The sequence below is a fragment of the Narcine bancroftii genome, chromosome 1 (genome assembly GCF_036971445.1).
Source record: "Narcine bancroftii isolate sNarBan1 chromosome 1, sNarBan1.hap1, whole genome shotgun sequence".
Lineage (NCBI taxonomy): Eukaryota > Metazoa > Chordata > Chondrichthyes > Torpediniformes > Narcinidae > Narcine > Narcine bancroftii.
Genome location: NC_091469.1, coordinates 281,020,073 through 281,037,065, shown reverse-complemented (window position 1 = coordinate 281,037,065; position 16,993 = coordinate 281,020,073). Strand labels below are relative to the sequence as shown.

The window sequence follows — 16,993 nt, the reverse complement described above, 5'->3', positions numbered from 1 at the left end:
AAAGATGTACAGTTATTTACAAATTTACAGATTTAAGTGGTCCAGGGGTCTGGAGATCCTGATGGAGTGCCTTAGCACTGGGGGTCCTTGGATCTCCTGGTCTCCTTGTGAGGGAGGAGAGGAGGGTTGGGTTTCCGGCTCAATGATGGAGAGGGATGCGCTTTCCTCCTGAACTGGATCCCCTGAGGCCCTGACTGGGGATGATGAGAATGAGCTCAGTGGCTCGCAGGGCACTTGAGGCAACGGAACCTCTGTATGGTGGGTGCCAGGGCCCTGATGGAGACCCTGTTCTCTCTGCCATCTGGTTACTCCACATAGGCATACATGGGATTGGCATGGAGCAGTTTCACCCTTTCCACCAGGGGGTCGTGTTGCTTCTCCTCGTGTGCTTCCTGAGAAGGATTGGTCCAGGAGTGGTGAGCCAGGTTGGGAGTATAGTTCCTGATGCTGATCTTCTTTCAAAATTGAATAGGAGCTCATGAGTAGCATTGGTCATGGAACATAGTAGCAAATGGATGGAATGGAGCACCATATGGATGACTTCCTGCCAGCATGAGTTTGGAAGGTCTTTTGACTTCAGGGCTAGTTTGACAGCCTTCAAGACAGTGGCATTCTCCTTTTCAACCTCCCCATTCCCCCGGGGATTGTAGCTAGTAGTCTTGCTGGATGTGATGCCCCTCACCAGCAGGTACTGACATAGCTTGTCACTCATAATGATGAGCCCTGGCTGCTATGAATATAGCTGGGATACCTGAACAGGGTGAAAATGGAATCTAGGTCCTTTATGACTGATGAAGTAGTCATGTCTGGACACGGAATGGCGAATGGGAATCGGGAGTACTCATGAATGATAGAGAGGAAGAAAGTGTTCCCGCTCGTGCAGGGGAGCGATCCCTAAAATCAACACTGAGCCATTTGAAGGGCCTGGATGACTTGATCAGGTGTACCTTTGCGGAGCAGTAGAAGTGCGGTTTGCATTCCGTGCAGACCTGGCAAGAATTGGTCATTTCCCTGACGTCTTCCATGGAGTAGGGCAGATTGCACGCCTTGACAAAATGAGCCATGTGGGTAACCCCTGGATGGCAGAGCTCATTATGCAGAGACTGCAGTTGGCCGGAGGTCATTAAGAGCTCCTGTCCGATAGGCAATGTCATAATTGTAGGTGGAGAGCTCGATCCTCCACCTAGCAATTTTGTCATTTTTGATTTTGCCCTTGACATTATTAAACATGAATGCCACAGGGCTGGTCAGTGAGGAGCGTAAATTTCCTACCAGCCAGGTAGTGTCTCCAATGCCTCATGTTTTGACAATGGCTTGAGCCTCCTTTTCCACAGATGGGTTCCAGAGCTCATGGCCTTGTAATGTCCAAGAAGAAAACAATGCAACCGGCCTGCCCGCCTGGTCAAGGGTGGCGACCAGGGCTACATCTGAATCATCACTTTCCATTTGGAAAGGTACATACTACTCCATCGCGTGCATGGTGGTTTTCACACTGTGATTCCGGAGTTAGTTAAAAGCCATTTGGGCATCAACTGAGAAGGGGAAATTAGTGGCTTTTAAGAGACGGTGAACCTCCACTGGATGTAATATGAAAAAATATGATAGAGATGACCGTTAGCCTCAGTTGCCGTATATTGATGGTCCTTAGAACGGATTAGCAACTGGTGATGAGCATCTATCAGGTCGATGATTGATACTGCTCAATATCTTTCACTATGTCTGAAATTCGAGGTATGCATCCAGAGTGTGAACTGATTAATAGTTTGGCTAAAGTCAATTACTAGCCTGGACTTGTTTTCCCCTTTTACCACTATCACTTGCGATCTCCACAGGCTGGTGCTAGGTTCAATTATATCTTCGTCAAGCAGACATTGTGTCTCAGACTTTAAGAAATCTTGGTCTGTTGTGCTTTACCTCCTGCTCTTGGTAGCAATAGGTTTTCAGTCTGAGGGCAAATTCGGGAAAAGAGGTTGGGGGGAGGGGATGATATTCATTGTGGAGAGTCTGCATGTGGGTTCTGATTTTAGGGGCCCTCCGTTCCGAACCATTACGGGGGGAGGGGACCAGAATGTTCCAAGGTCACACTTTTAAGATGATACAGGAAGTCCTGACCCAACAGCACCGGAGCACACAATTCATCAAGTACATACAGGTGAATCTTTCAGAATCTCCCCCCCTCCCACTTCAAATGACAGATGTACAATGTTGTTGAATATTCATAGAATGCAAATGAGATGCAAGGAATATGTGATAATTGGAAGGATACATCGATAGGTGATACTTTTGCACACTCTCAGTCTATGAAGCTTTCAGTAGAGCCTGTGTCGATTAGGCATCTAGTGGATTGCCATTTTACCTTCACAGTCACTATGGAGTTGCTGAGCTGGTGAGGTCTGTCCTGATCTAGGACCATTGAGGCTAGGACCCCGGAGACTCCATACTCCTCACTTGAGTGCCCCCAACGGTCCTGGGTTGCCCTGCATGGGTAAGATGGCGTTGACCTCGTGGTGCTGAGGTTGAATTTGGGTCACGGCAAGATGGCTGCTGAGCCTTTTTGCACCTTTTTCCTCACTGCTACTGCCACCCTCTGTTGGCGTGTAGTACAGCAAGTGGGTTTGGGTGAATTCGGGGCTGATGGCTTGGGGCTGGAATTGGATCCGGTTGTGGTGCAGACCGCAGACTTCCCCAGGCTTCTCCTCGCACAGCAAACCCTCCCCCATTGGCCTTTCTTGCCAGAACTGGAACACACCAAGTCTTTAGCCAGGCAACGAGATCGGGGATGTTGGCTCTTGCCACAGAAAAAGTACTTCCTAGCATGGGAAGTGGCAGCCGTTAGTGCTGGAGTAGCAGGAGCAGCCTGTCCTTGGAAGAGGTACCTGGGTGACCGAGCTCGCTGGCTTTGAGGTCGCGTTCTTGAGCTTGGCCTGTTCCAACTATTTGGCCAGTTCAACGTGGCTAGCCAGGTTCTTCTTACCTGACTTAAGTAGTCGCTGCCTCATGCCCCTGTGACTAGAATGTCCTGGATCTGTTCTTCGTAGCCGCTTTGTACCTGCACTTCTTGGCAAGTATCCACAGATCCAGCAGGTAGTCATCGATGGTCTCTCCTGACTGTTGGTGACGGAGAGAGAATTGGTGCCTCACTAGTACCTCATTTTGTGACTTCAGGTACTGAGCCTTCAATGTCTTGATGGCAGCATCATAAATAGTGCAGTCCCTGATGACTGCATTCCCTTTTGTTCCTACCCTTGAATTGAGTGCAGACATCCTGAGTTCATCAGTGTGGAAGACATCTCAGGTCGTGCTCGGGTAGGTCTGGAAGCCGTCTAGCCGGTATGTGAATTCCTCAGCTGCGTCGGGGAACAGAGCATCTATGAGCAGCATACCAGGCTTGAGTAGTGCTTCCATCATTTAAGGAATAAGCTAATAAAATTGTAGCCTGAATAAAACCTCATGATTGGAGGAGTAGGGTCTCACAGTAGTCTTCGGAAGGTTAAGTGCCAGTTAATGAAGAAATCGAAGGCTGTGTAGTTAACCAGGAATCATGGCTTTTATTAGTAGAAACTCAGTAGCCCAATAATAAATGATAATGGGTGCGTGTACAGTTATAGCCAAAGGGACTGTCTTTAGTGGTAGAGATAATACACGTCCAATGTCAGTAGAGCAGTCTAAGCAGAGCGAAAGACTGACAGCATGATGCAGATTCATCACAGAAGAGTTCTGGGTTTAGGCAGGAAACCAGGATTATATGTGAGCAGATGGAGATGGAGCCAGTCAAAAGCACAACATACTACCAGTGAATCCCAGTTCATTGCACCCCTCCTGTTGTTCATTTACTACAGATGATAGGGTGGACACCAATATTTTGGAACCCCCTCCTCACACATACCGCAAATCTTTATGCTGCTGCCACCAGCTCCCAGAAACCACCATGCGCATCATCCCGGCAACGGCATGGCACCGACTCTGGCCCACAATTACCGGCTTCACCCATGCAGAGATGGGGTTTGGAGAACACTGCACATTCTCCTTGGGTCACTTCTGAGTCATGACTACACCCTTGGGTCCTTCGGCAGAGATAAGGTTCTTAAAGGTTTCTGGGTATTTCTGATGGCCATGAAACTGGCTGCTGCAGTGTTTGGTGTTCTGTGATGTTCACCTCAGTCACTTTGAAAAGACCAAGCATCCCAGGTTTCCTGAGTCTGGTTGGCTCCCCCCTCCCCTCACCCCCTTCTCCCCACACTGTGGCCACCATATTGTCTCCCCCACCACCCCAAAAACAAATTTAATTAAAGCAGAAGTAAAAAGTTTTTAAAAGAAAAGCAGGTAGATCATTATTATTCAGTCATTTTTTCCGCAGAACCCCTACCCCTTTCATCGGAACTCCCAGGTTCCATGGAACCCAGTTTGGGAAACGCTGGTCTGGACAAACTATTTGAAGATGCTTGACAAACAAGTTGACAATATCTGCATGTTATAAGGCACAAATTAGAATGACTATGGCAGTTACTTAATACATGCTATAGTGTTAAAATTGAAGCTGATTTTAATGATGGAAGGTATTGTAGAAATCTGGAAAGATTTTTGGATAATTGAGGTATTTGTCAGTTGAAACATTGGCCAATAATAAGTCCTATGATAATGCACCAAAATGTGATGGAGAAGAAAATTTGGCAAACAAATCTATTTGTTTAAATAACTGGGTATCGTATCAGTGTTTGGGATTTATTTTAAAATAGATTGAAAACTAAAACAGATGTGACTGAAAATTGAAACATGGGCAACATTCTAACAGCAATTGAAGTAAATGCTATTTGCAAATAAACCTAATTATGCAAAGAAATACAGAGAGTAAAGGATAGTTTTAAAATAAAATTAATCATTGTTGCAATAACAAACTCCAGATGTAATTGAAATGTTCAATTCTCTTCTGCTTGCAAGAGGTATTGCCTGATGCAGCTGAATTCTCTTAATGTAATGATAGCAAGGAGTTTGGATTGTTTCCAACAGTAAGTTGTGGGGGAGCTAGGAGGTGACATGTAATGTGCACATAAGCAAGAAGAATGAAAGATGTAGGGTTTGAAGAAGCAGGGTATTACAAAGTTGTAGAAAAACTTGCCTGCAAGTTTAATATCAATGAATTTACTCGCATGACATGAGAGGCAACAGATATTGTCTACATTAGGTGAAAATGCTGGGGGAATTGGGATGAAATAAGACTAGCAGCTTGTGTCATGATGTAATGGAGCTCAAATTGTTATTGAAGAGAATTTTCAAAATGTGGGATGTGGATTTGATAGCATGTGCTTTATTGTACAGTAGCTTATTAATGGTGTGATATATCAGAGAATCCTAGTAGATGTAAAGAATAGAATTTCAGTGCAGAAAGTGATTTGTGTTAACAGATAATTGCTTTAAAGAGTCTAAAGATTTGGTATAGAATTAATATAACGGGTGGTAAATCAATTCTATTTAATATATATTGCTCTCGATGTCTAATTATTCTATCTACATTTTTTTGTAGGTTCGCCAATACAGTGGAACCATTTCAAACATTGATCCATTGCTGCTTATTCATACATTTATGCCAATCCTGATATTTAGCAGTGCATTTGAAATTGAATCTCACATATTTTTGAAATCACTCTCACAGGTCTGTTTTTAAACTTTTTTTTACACTGTTTAGATGTCTGTTGCAGTTTGTCTTTGATTATTGAAACTAACCGTGCAGAGTAAATAGAAGTATGAACCCATTTATAAATTTTTTCAGATTTGCAATTGACTGGAAATCTCAATTTGAACATGTACTTGGCTCTCTGTTGGTATTTGGAGTAGAGTACAACTGATTATCCAAAATCCTCATTTATCTGAAAATTTTTAACATTTTCAGATAAACAAGGATATTGGAGACAAATCAAAAATTCTCATTTATCTGAATTTTTTTGGAGCCAAACTGACCTCAGGTTGAAAATAAATTCACCTGATATGAAATTAGAATAATATTTGTCCTCATTTCAGATAACGGTCCCCTCTCTCTTTCCATTTCTTTTTCACCTTCCCCTATTGACATTCCTCTCCAGCTCTCCATCTCAAACTGTGTGCCAAAGTCTCCCAGCTACAAGCGGTTGGAAGAATCCCTTGTCCTGGTGTCCTTAGAGAATGGCCTCCTGGGCGGGAGCTAGGACCTCAGACTCAGTGGTGTTCCCTTCTCTCCTATCCTCTTCCCTCCCTCCCTCTTAGGCACACTGGATGCCGACTCAGAATCGTCCCCTTGGCCTACTTCCCCTGTGTATGAACAGCCTAGGGAAGGATTTGGAGTCGGGACTCTGGCCACTGGGGAGACGAGAGCCCACTGACTCACCAGTGAGTGTTCCATCAGCTCAGGAGGCCTCCCCAGGGATCAGCGGCAGCGGTAGGTTCATATTAGGGATCGGCAGTGCTTGGCGGATGCGTTGGATTCATTTCTGTGATTGGTGGCGGCCAACATTTTGTTGGTAAGAATTAAATATAATTTTAATGCTTAAAAAACCTTCCCTTGTTTGTTGTTTAAACATTGATACAAGTGATTTGGTGTTGCTACTGAGTTATTTTAAAAAAAATGACCAGTTCTCCGAGAAAACCATTTATCTGACATAGTCAGATAATGGTCCCGACCATTTTGGATAATCGAGTTGTACTGTATATAAGCACTCATGGCTGTTAACACAAATGGATGAATTCACAGTGGATTATGTCTCTTGCGTTCATCAGCCCTGCTCAAATTAACCTGCAGAATCACTCTAGCTTCTCTTTGCTCATTCAAGATTTCATCATCTGCAGTTTTTGTTTCTCAGCTCTAATTACAATTCAGTGGTGGGTATAAATCAGTGGTTATCAACCTTTTTCTTTCCACTCACATACCGCTTTAAGTATTCCCTATGCCATAGGTGCTCTGTGATTAGTAAGAAATTGCTTAAGGTGGTATGTGAGTCAAAAAAAAAAGATTGTGGACCACTGGTATAAATAGAAAGGAATCACGAGACATTAGTACATTTGTAGAATGAAGGAGGGATTACATAGAATGAAATGGGATTACATTTTTAGGAGATCATGTTAAAGTTTGTTCCCTTGTTTAAAAAAAACCCAAATACAATTAGCACGTTAGTTAAACAGAACAGCATTTATTACTTTTGTCCAGGTTGTGGTGGCAGAACCCAGCAGTATTCTGATATTGCTTCGCTCTGAATGCCCACTCACTGTGTGCAATATAAAAGAGACATACAATTCAGATTAATCAAAGTTGAGGTCCCTCCCCTCCCCCCAAAGAGCCCAATCGTCACCCAAATGCTGGGCTGTGCTCCCAACCTGCAGACTGGCCACCTTCCAGATCTGCTGTTCCAAAACCTACCCTGGACTGCAAACCTGTGGCCACTAAGAGCAGGTGATACAGGTCCGAGGACAGGAAATTCATCAAGACGGTGGTGGAGTGGCTACTGGGGGAGGGCATAATAGATCTGAGTAACAGTCCCTTGAGGGTGCAAGCAGTGGTGGTGAAGAATGAGGAGAATTACTGGATCGTGATAGACTACAGTCAGACCATCAACTGGTTCACCTTTCTGGATGCCTACCCTTTGCCCTGCATAGTTGATATGGTGAAGTAGATCGCCAAGTATAGGGTCTTCTCTACCAGAGACCTCAAATCAGTGTACCACCAAATCCCAATTCGCCAAAAAGACCCTTTGTGGCCAATAGCCAATTCTATCATTTCTTACGGGTCCCATTCAGCCTCACAAATGGGGTGTTGGTGTTCCAAAGGGATATTAACTGCATGGTGGATGACAATGAACTAAAGGCTATGTATCTGCGGCCATGACCAGAAGGAACACAACGAGAACCTGCAGAGGTTCCTGGCCTCTGCAAAGGTCCTCAATCTCACATAAAATGAGACAAATTGCATGTTTAGCACCAAGCAGCTGGCAAATCTGAGTTATGTGATGGAACATAGTGCATGCGGCCCCTTCTGGAATTACCTCTGCCACAGAACCCCAAGGGTTTAGAAAGGTGCCTGGGGCTCTTTTTGTATTATGCCCAATGGATCCCCAACTATACAGTCAAGGCCCAACCCCTAGTGAAAACTACTACCTTTCCCCCATCGATGGAGGCCCGTAAGGCTTTCGGGGACATCAGGGACGAGATTGCCAAGGCAGGGATGCAGCCATTGATGAATCCATCCTGTTCCAAGTGGAAAGTGATGTCTCAGACTTTACTCTGGCCACCACACTGAACCAAGCAGGAAGGCCAGTGGCATTTTTCCACGCCCTCCAAGGCCCCGAATGCAAGCACTCTGCTGTCGAGAAGGAGCCTCAAGCTATAGTGGAGGCTATGCGTCATTGGAGAGCACTACTTGGCTGGCAGACTATTCACCCTGCTGACAGACCAGAAAGTTGTTGCTTTTATATTTAATAATAAACAGTGGGGTAAAATCAAAAATGACAAGATCATGAGGTGGAGATTGAGTTGTCCAGCTAAAATTATGAGATCTTGTACTGGCAGGGCAAGCTCAATGAACCACCTGATGCCTTGTCCAGCGTAACCTGCACCAGGGTGCATTAATTACCTCCATATTCTCCATGATAGTCTCTGCCATCCTGGGATCACAAGACTACACCATTTTGTGAGGGCCTGTAACCTCCCCTTCTCAGTGGAGGAAGTCAGAGAGCTGATTTCCAATTGCTCGGTCTGTGCGGAATGCAATCTGCAATTTTACAGACTAGAGAGAGCCCAACTCATCAAGGCCACTTGCCCCTTCGAATGTCTCAGCATACACATCTGGGCTCCTCCTGTTCATGAATCAGAACATCTACTTCCTGAACATTGTGGACAAGTATTCACGTTTCTCATTCACCATCTCCTGCCCCAACATAACCACATCCACGGTCATTAAAGCACTCCGCACAGTATTCACTCTGTTCGGGTACCCCAGTTATGCTCATAGCAACTGGGGATCTGCCTTCATGACTGAGGAGTTGAGGCAATACTTCCTTTCCAAGGGCATAGACATGAATAGAAAAACCTGCTACAACCCTCACAGTAATGGGCAGGTGGAGAGGGAGAATGGTATGTTCTGGAAGGTAGTCCTTTTGGCCCTCAAGTCAAAAGGGATGCCATTATTCCAGTGGCAAGAGGTCCTTCCTGAAGTGCTGCATGCCACCAGGTTCCTACTTTGCACGGCCACAAATGCAACATGTATAGAAGGCAGGCCACCCTCCCCAGCCCAGTGGGGACATGCCAGTAATACCGTGTCCCACCATATTCACCCCTTTTTTGAATGAAGAATGGCAATGTGATGCCATTAAAAATTGTTCTCCTTCCCTCGGAGGTTGGTGTCGGGAACATGCTGCCAGTCTGGCTGATGACCCCACGGTTAGTGCTTCTCCGGAAGCATGTTAGAATGCACCTCCTGCATGTGAAGCCCCCAGTATGAACTGGTAAAGTACCTGGAGAGATGGAATGATACAGTGTCCATCTTGGACATGGTATCAGCGGGGTCCCAGCAAGGGATGTGGACCCGATACCCCTGAGCAGTGACGTATCCAGGGATCATCTTGACAGACGAAGTAGTGATCCCATCTCCATCACGGCCCCCAAGTTTTTTTTTCCCTCTTTCCCCCCCCCCCGCCACTGTTACAAGCAAATTCCCCATCCCCTATGGACCCGATAGACACAGACGCTGTTTAGTCCTCCAACACCCAGCCGAGTGAACAAGCCAATGATACAGCCAGCAGTACTTTGGATATCTCAGCACTGAATAAAACTGCCAGAGCAGCTGAACTGTATGGACTACAAGACTCATGCCAATGGACATTGCCCCGCATCACACTGCCATTCTTCATTCAAAAAAGGGGTGAATATGGTGGAACACGGTATTACTGGCATGTCCCTACTGGGCTGGGGAGGGTGGCCTGCCTTCTATACCTGTAGACCCTCCCCATAAGATCCCCTAATAAAGGCCGAGAGCCCTTGTCTCCTCCCTCATACCTGCCTTGAACGTGAGCCAGCAGCATGTAGAGGCGTGTCTGGGTCTTCTGATCAATAAAGCTTTTGACTCTTGCTTTATGTTTGCAAGTGGTCATTGATCGCACCACAAGATCCTGATGGAGTACCTGGCAGGTACTGAAAATCTGCACCATCCAACTAGCTGGAGTGCTCATGGGCATTTTCTACCTCTCATTTGTGGCAGTTAAGAGGTTCCCACATGTTCAAAAGGGCAAGAATCATCCCTGTACCCAGTTGCTGGCTCAATGACTACCGCCCAGTAGCACTAACTTTTACTGTGAGTAAATAGTTTGAGAGGCTTGGCTTAGCCAGAATTAACATGTACCTAACTAAAGATCTGGACGCACTGCAATTACCCTATCATCACAATCACTCCACGGCAGATGCAATATCGCTGGTTCTCCACTCCGATTTGGATCACCTTGAAAACGGCAATTCATAAGTACAGCGGCTCTTCATAGACTACAGCTCAGCCTTCAATACCATTATTCCCTCTGCAACTGGATCTTTGACTTTCTCATTGGAAGACCACAGTACGGGGGCGTGGCAAGATGGCGTAGAGTCTAGACGTGCAATCTCGACTTCTCTGGACATACTTCTAAATACCTGTTTTTTTAACCCTTTGTTTTCAAGTTTAAACTTTTTAAATTTTAGTTTAAAGTATTAAGGAATTATTATGGCCACTAATGGTAAAAAGACTAAACCTCAAGTTCAGAAGAAGTTACATTTTCGAAGTGTTGAAGATTTGGGGCCTTGACGTCTTGATACAGCCCCAGGCTCAATCTCTTCATTGTCTAAACACCAAAGATTGCCTGTGGGGGCTGAAAAAAAAAACTATTACTCACCAAATGAAGGATGGCGCTGGAAATACCCATTCTCAGGAAGAAGGTGCCTGTTCCCAAGAAGTGGACCCCGATTTGGAAAGCCTTTCGATTTCAATGGAGGGAGCACACAGGAAGTTATGTGGTGGCAATGCATCAGGTAGCATTCAATCTGAAGAAATCGTTTTTCTTTGTGAATTGATGTAAAAAATAACGAGATAAGAGGGGAGACCAGCAGCGACTCCCTGAGGAAGTCGGAGTGCCGTCACTGGGAGTCCAGACTCGCAGTAAAATTTTTAAAATGCCTTCTGTTGAGTTGCAGCAGGAGCTGCAGTTACCTTGTTCTGCCACTATGTCAGAGAGAGCAGAGCTGAGCTTTACTGAATCACAGTGTATGCAATTAAATGAAGTTATTCAAGCGGTTATAAAACCTTTGTTGACATGTCAAATGAATGAAATGGTTCAAATGAATGCTGGTATAAGTTCAGAATTAAATATGGTTAAGACACGTGTGGATGCATCTTATGAAGAATTAAAAAAAATTCAGACTGCTTATTTGAACTGTAAACTACAAGTGACTTCTAACAGAAAAAGTGTTGAAGGTGGAAAAATCAATCATAGAACTAGGAGAATGTGAGAAGGAGCAAGAAAGAAAAATAGATTACTTGGAGAATCAAAGCAGAAGGAATAATGTGAAAATTGTTGGTTTGCCAGAAGTTATAGAAAGACAAGATCCTCTTCATTTCTTTAAAGACTGGATTCCGCAAATATTAGGGCAAGAATTTTTCTCTGAGGGATTTGTACTGGAAAGAGCCCATAGAGCTTTAAGAAGAACACCCTCAGCTGGTCAACCACCGAGACCGGTAATAATTCGATGTTTGAGGTTTTTGGACAGAGAAGCAATACTTCAACTTGCAGTACAAAATGCGAGACAATGACAAACCCCATTATTGATTCAGAATAGCAGAGTCTTTTTTTAAATCCTGATTTGAGTCAAGAGGTCATTCAACGTCGACGTCGATTCAATCCAGTTAAAGAGGTTTTGTGGCGTAAAGGTTATAAGTCTACTTTTCGTTACCCTGCAGTGTCGAAGATGTTTTATGAAGACTATCAATTTTGTTTTTTTTGAAACTGATCGTGAAGCAATGATTTTTGCTGATTCATTGCCAGATATAAGAGGACAAAGACGTAGTCCACCATTATCTCCTAAAGAAAAATCTGGTTGCTCTGGAAATGGAAGAAATGACAGAAATGGGAAAAACAGGAATGGAAAGAGTCTATCTCTTTCTGAAATGGGATCTTCGAGATTGGAATCTTCTGGATGAAAAGAAGAATTTTCTTATTCTATTTTTTTCTTTTGTTATTATGATATTTTGATGTTATTGACTGGCTGGGGAGGGAGAGATTTGCACTAAGTTCTTTACTAGTCATCAGCCACCGGTGAGTGACCCACACCCAATTTTTGTTTAGGGGATGACTACCTTTTGGTAGTTTTTTGGGCGGGGGGATTTTCTTTTTTTTCTTTATTGTTTTTTTATTTTCATTTTATTTAGTTTTTAATTTGTTTTTTTTCTATTGGAGGGCCTACATATGTTGATTTTGAGTTTTTATATAAAGATATTATTGGTATTTAGTTTCTTTCTTTGGCTTGGCTTCGCGGATGAAGATTTATGGAGGGGGTAAATGTCCACGTCAGCTGCAGGCTCGTTTGTGGCTGACAAGTCCGACGCGGGACAGGCAGACACGGTTGCAGCGGTTGCAGGGGAAAATTTGTTGGTTGGGGTTGGGTGTTGGGTTTTTCCTCCTTTGCCTTTTGTCAGTGAGGTGGGCTCTGCAGTCTTCTTCAAAGGAGGTTGCTGCCCGCCGAACTGTGAGACGCCAAGATGCACGGTTTGAGGCGATATCAGCCCACTGGCGATGGTCAATGTGGCAGGCACCAAGAGATTTCTTTAGGCAGTCCTTGTACCTTTTCTTTGGTGCACCTCTGTCACGGTGGCCAGTGGAGAGCTCGCCATATAACACGATCTTCTTGGGAAGGCGATGGTCCTCCATTCTGGAGAGGTGACCCACCCAGCGCAGCTGGATCTTCAGCAGCGTGGACTCGATGCTAATAATAGTAGATATGTCAAAGTTGAGGTTTGCTACTTTTAATGTTCGAGGATTAAATAGTTCAATTAAGCGTAAGCAAGTCTTGGCGTGTATTAAGAAAATGAAAATTGATATTGCCTTTTTACAAGAAACACATTTGAATGTGAAGGAAAGCGTGAAATTAAAAAGGGACTGGGTTGGGCATGTATATTCTTCTTCATTTAATTGTAGAGCTAAAAGTGTAGCAATTTTGTGACATAAAAATTTATCTTTTGAATTGCAATCAATGGAGGGAAAGGCAGGATGTATTCTTAAATTGAATTGTAAGATTTTTAGTGAATTTTGGACTTTACTTAATATTTATGCCCCAAATGCAGATGATGAAATATTTATTTCAGATGCATCTTTATGTTTTCGTCAGGCTAATGATAATATTTTAGTTGGTGGTGATTTTAATTGTGTTTTGGAATCTTTATTAGATAAATCTCCGAAGAAAGTTAAAAAATCCAAGATGGTAATTCAGGTCCAAGTGTTGATGAAAGATCTTAACTTAGTAGATATTTGGAGACGTCTTAATCCGACAGAGAAAGATTTTTCCTTTTATTCATCTAGACATGAATCATTTTCAAGGATTGACTTTTTAGTATTGGCACATTTACAAGGGAAAATACAACAAGCGGAATATAAAAGTAGGGTGATTTCAGATCATTCTCTGTTATATTTTACATATGAAACTTCTGAGAAAATTCAAATAGCTTATCATTGGAGATTTAATACAAGGTTGTTAAAAATATGGAATTTATTGATTTTTTGATAAAACAAATTAATTTTTTTTGAAAGAAAATTCTAATTCTGTTCAAATTAAGTTTGTATTATGGGATGCTATGAAAGCCTATTTGAGAGGACAAATAATTAGTTATACTTCTAAAATAAAAAAGAATCGATTAAATCAGAGTCTTGAATTAGAGAAACAGATCGATGAGTTAGAAAAGGAATTTCAGAAAGATGCTACAGAAGATCAGAAAATAGAATTATCTAGACTGAAATTGAAATATAATACTTTGCAATCTTATCAATTTGAATGTGAGATTAATAGGACTAAACAACGGTATTACGAATGGGGAGAGAAAGCACAAAAGCTATTGGCGTGGCAATTAAAGAAAGAACGGATATTGAGGACTAGTAATGCTGTTAGACGGAATTCTCTTATTACTTATAAACCTCGTGAGATTAATGATGAATTTTATTCATTTTATAAAAAGTTATATACATATGAAGGAAAACAGGAAACTGGATCAATTGATCTTTTTTAATCACAGTTGAATTTACTGATATTAGAGGATGGAGATATACAGGAGTTAGAAGAACCATTTACTGATTCAGAAATTAATATGACTATGCTGGAAATGCCGAACGATAAATCGCCTGGTGATGATGGATTTTTGGTTGAATTTTATAAAATTTTTTATATTGATTTATCTAAGGTGTTTGGTGATGTATTACATCAAGTTGGAGAACATTATGAATTACCTGAGTCTTGTTCTAGTGCTTTAATTATAGTAATTCCTAAAACAGATAGAGATCCTTTGAAAGTATCTTCATATAGATCAATTTCGTTGTTAAATGTAGATTATAAAATAATAGCTAAAATATTAATGAATAGATTGGCTAAATTTTACCCAAGTTGATTCATATTGATCAAACAGGTTTTATAAAGAATAGATATGCTTCAGATAACATTTTGCAAGTGATTAGTTTGATTAATAGATTTCGACAATCTTTAGATCACCCGATGGTGATATCCTTAGATGTAGAAAAAGCATTTGATAGAGTTGAATGGTATTTTTTGTTTAAAGATTTGGAGAAATTTAAGTTTGGTCCTTCTTTTATTGGTTGGATTAAGGATCTATATAGTAAACCGGTAGCTAGAGTATTGACGAATGGTTTGATTTCGGAATCTTTTAAGTTAACTCGATCAACTCGTCATGGTTGTCCTTCATCACTAGCTTGGTTTGCGTTAGTGATTGAACCTTTAGCAGAGTTGATAAGACAAAATACACAGCTACAAGGTATGCAAGTTTTAGATGAGGAGTATAAAATTAATTTATTTGCTGATGATGTATTGGTGTATTTAATAAACCCAGCTCAGTCATTTTTGCTTGAAGGAATGTTTAATACAATATGGATATCTTTCTGGATATAAAATTAATTGGGGAAAAAAGTGAAATATTACCGGTAAGTGAAGGAGATTATTCAGTTTATAAGAAGACCACAGTATGATTGAAAACAACGTCTCCTGCTCACTGATCATCAACACAAGCACGCCCCAAGGATGCGTGCTTAGCCAACTGCTCCACTCGTTATACATCCATGACTGTGTGGCCAGGCACAATTCCAATGCCATCTATGTTTGCTAATGCATCACAGTTGTTGGCAGAATCACAAAAGGCAATGAGGAAGTGTACAGGAGGGAGATAGATCAGCTCGTTGAATGATGTAATGACAATAACCTGTTAGCATAACCAAGGAGATGATTGTGGACTTCAGGAGGATTTAGGAACATGATCCAGTCCTCATTGAGGGCTCGGTAGTGGAGAAGATCAAGAACTTCAAATTCCTGGGTATCACTATCTCCGAGGATCTGTCCTGGAGCCTCCACATTTGATGTAGTCACAAATAAGGCTTGCTAACAGCTATATTTTGTGAGGTGTCTAAGGAGATTTGGTATATCACTGAAGACCCTCGTAAACTTCTACAGGTGTACTGCGGAGAGTATTGTGGCTGGTTGCATTACTGCTTGGAATGGAGGTGCCAAATCTCAGGACAAGAATAAACTCCAGAGAGTTGTTAACACGGCTGGCGACATCAAAGGCACCAGACTTCACTCCTATCAAGGACATCTACATTAAAAAAGTAGCCTCTATCCTCAGACCCCCACCATGCCCTCTTCACTCTGCTACCATTGGGAAAAAGGTACAGGACCACTTAATGGCATGAGGACAGCTTCTTCCCTGCTGTCATCAGATCCCTGAATAATCAATGAACCAGACACTATTATTGTTTTTTTTTTAATAGTAATGTTGTAAGATGGTTATAATATGAATGTTTTCACTAAGATGCTGTGCAAAACAACGAATTTCATGACTTGTTCATGACAAAAAATCCTGATTTTATTTGTCACTGCACCAAGATCATCGAGGAAGTCAAAGTGAGAATGCAGAAAATGAGTTTTCAATGACATATTGCACTTCATTGTTTTGTATGTTTGAAGTCTGTTTAAAATATGACAGGAAATCACAAAAATAGTTTGTATCTTAAAAAAAAAAGTGATAGGAAAATTTTAAAATGATTTTCGTGATCAGTCACCCAAAATCCATAAAATGCTCCCAAAAGTGTTCAGGATGCAAAATCTTCATTGTTAGTGTTATCAATGTAAGCAATGGATCCGAGAATCCAGAGGACGAATAGGAGGATGGTTTCGATGATGAAAAATCTTTGAAAATGAGATCCTTTCTGGTGTGTTACCATCCCCTGTTCATGGAACATGCTTATTAAAAATGTTGATTTAGAACAGTGGTTCCCGAGGAGTCACGTGATGGAGTAGTGGCCGGACGGTGAACTCCAGCCCTCTCCAGAAAAGTCAGAAAAAACAAAGCAAAACACAAAGGCACAGAAATAAAAATCAAAGTAAAGTGAATATAAAGGTGGAAAGAAGATGGCGACGAAAAAAGAAAAGTCGAAACCAACGGTAAGAAGAGAGGAAGAGAAGACAACGGAAGATGAAGGAAAAGGCCTTACTTGTTCGAAGAGGCCCGCGGTGGAGAGAGAAACCCGCTCCCTCAGGTTGGTAGAATATGGACTACAAAAATGGCTCGCTGAGCCGAGTAAAAGTGCGCAACCGCGCATGCGCGAGGAGTCGCGCATGCGCAATGCGCAAGAAAAAAAACACATCGACAGGAGGGGTGACCAGCTGGGGAGTCGATCTCCACAGCCGGCAACGACAGCTGCAGAACACCTGCAGCAAGAGGAGAACACAGAAGACAACGAAAACA

At 42.4% G+C, this 16,993-nt stretch overlaps 1 protein-coding gene across 10 annotated transcripts in view; it reads left to right on the top strand.

Annotated features, from left to right (window-relative positions):
• LOC138744666 (sperm-specific sodium:proton exchanger-like) overlaps positions 1-16,993 on the top strand; it is a 224,828-nt gene that overhangs the window by 29,572 nt on the left and 178,263 nt on the right. For 5 of the 10 annotated variants that reach the window (XM_069901222.1, XM_069901204.1, XM_069901184.1 and 2 more), the window contains 2 exons: positions 5,522-5,650; positions 6,238-6,409. In XM_069901222.1, coding sequence (XP_069757323.1) covers positions 5,522-5,650; positions 6,238-6,409 — 301 coding nt within the window. Of the gene's footprint in view, positions 1-5,521; positions 5,651-6,237; positions 6,410-16,993 lie in introns of those variants that run through there. The other 5 variants (XM_069901216.1, XM_069901211.1, XM_069901194.1 and 2 more) reach the window with 3 other exon arrangements.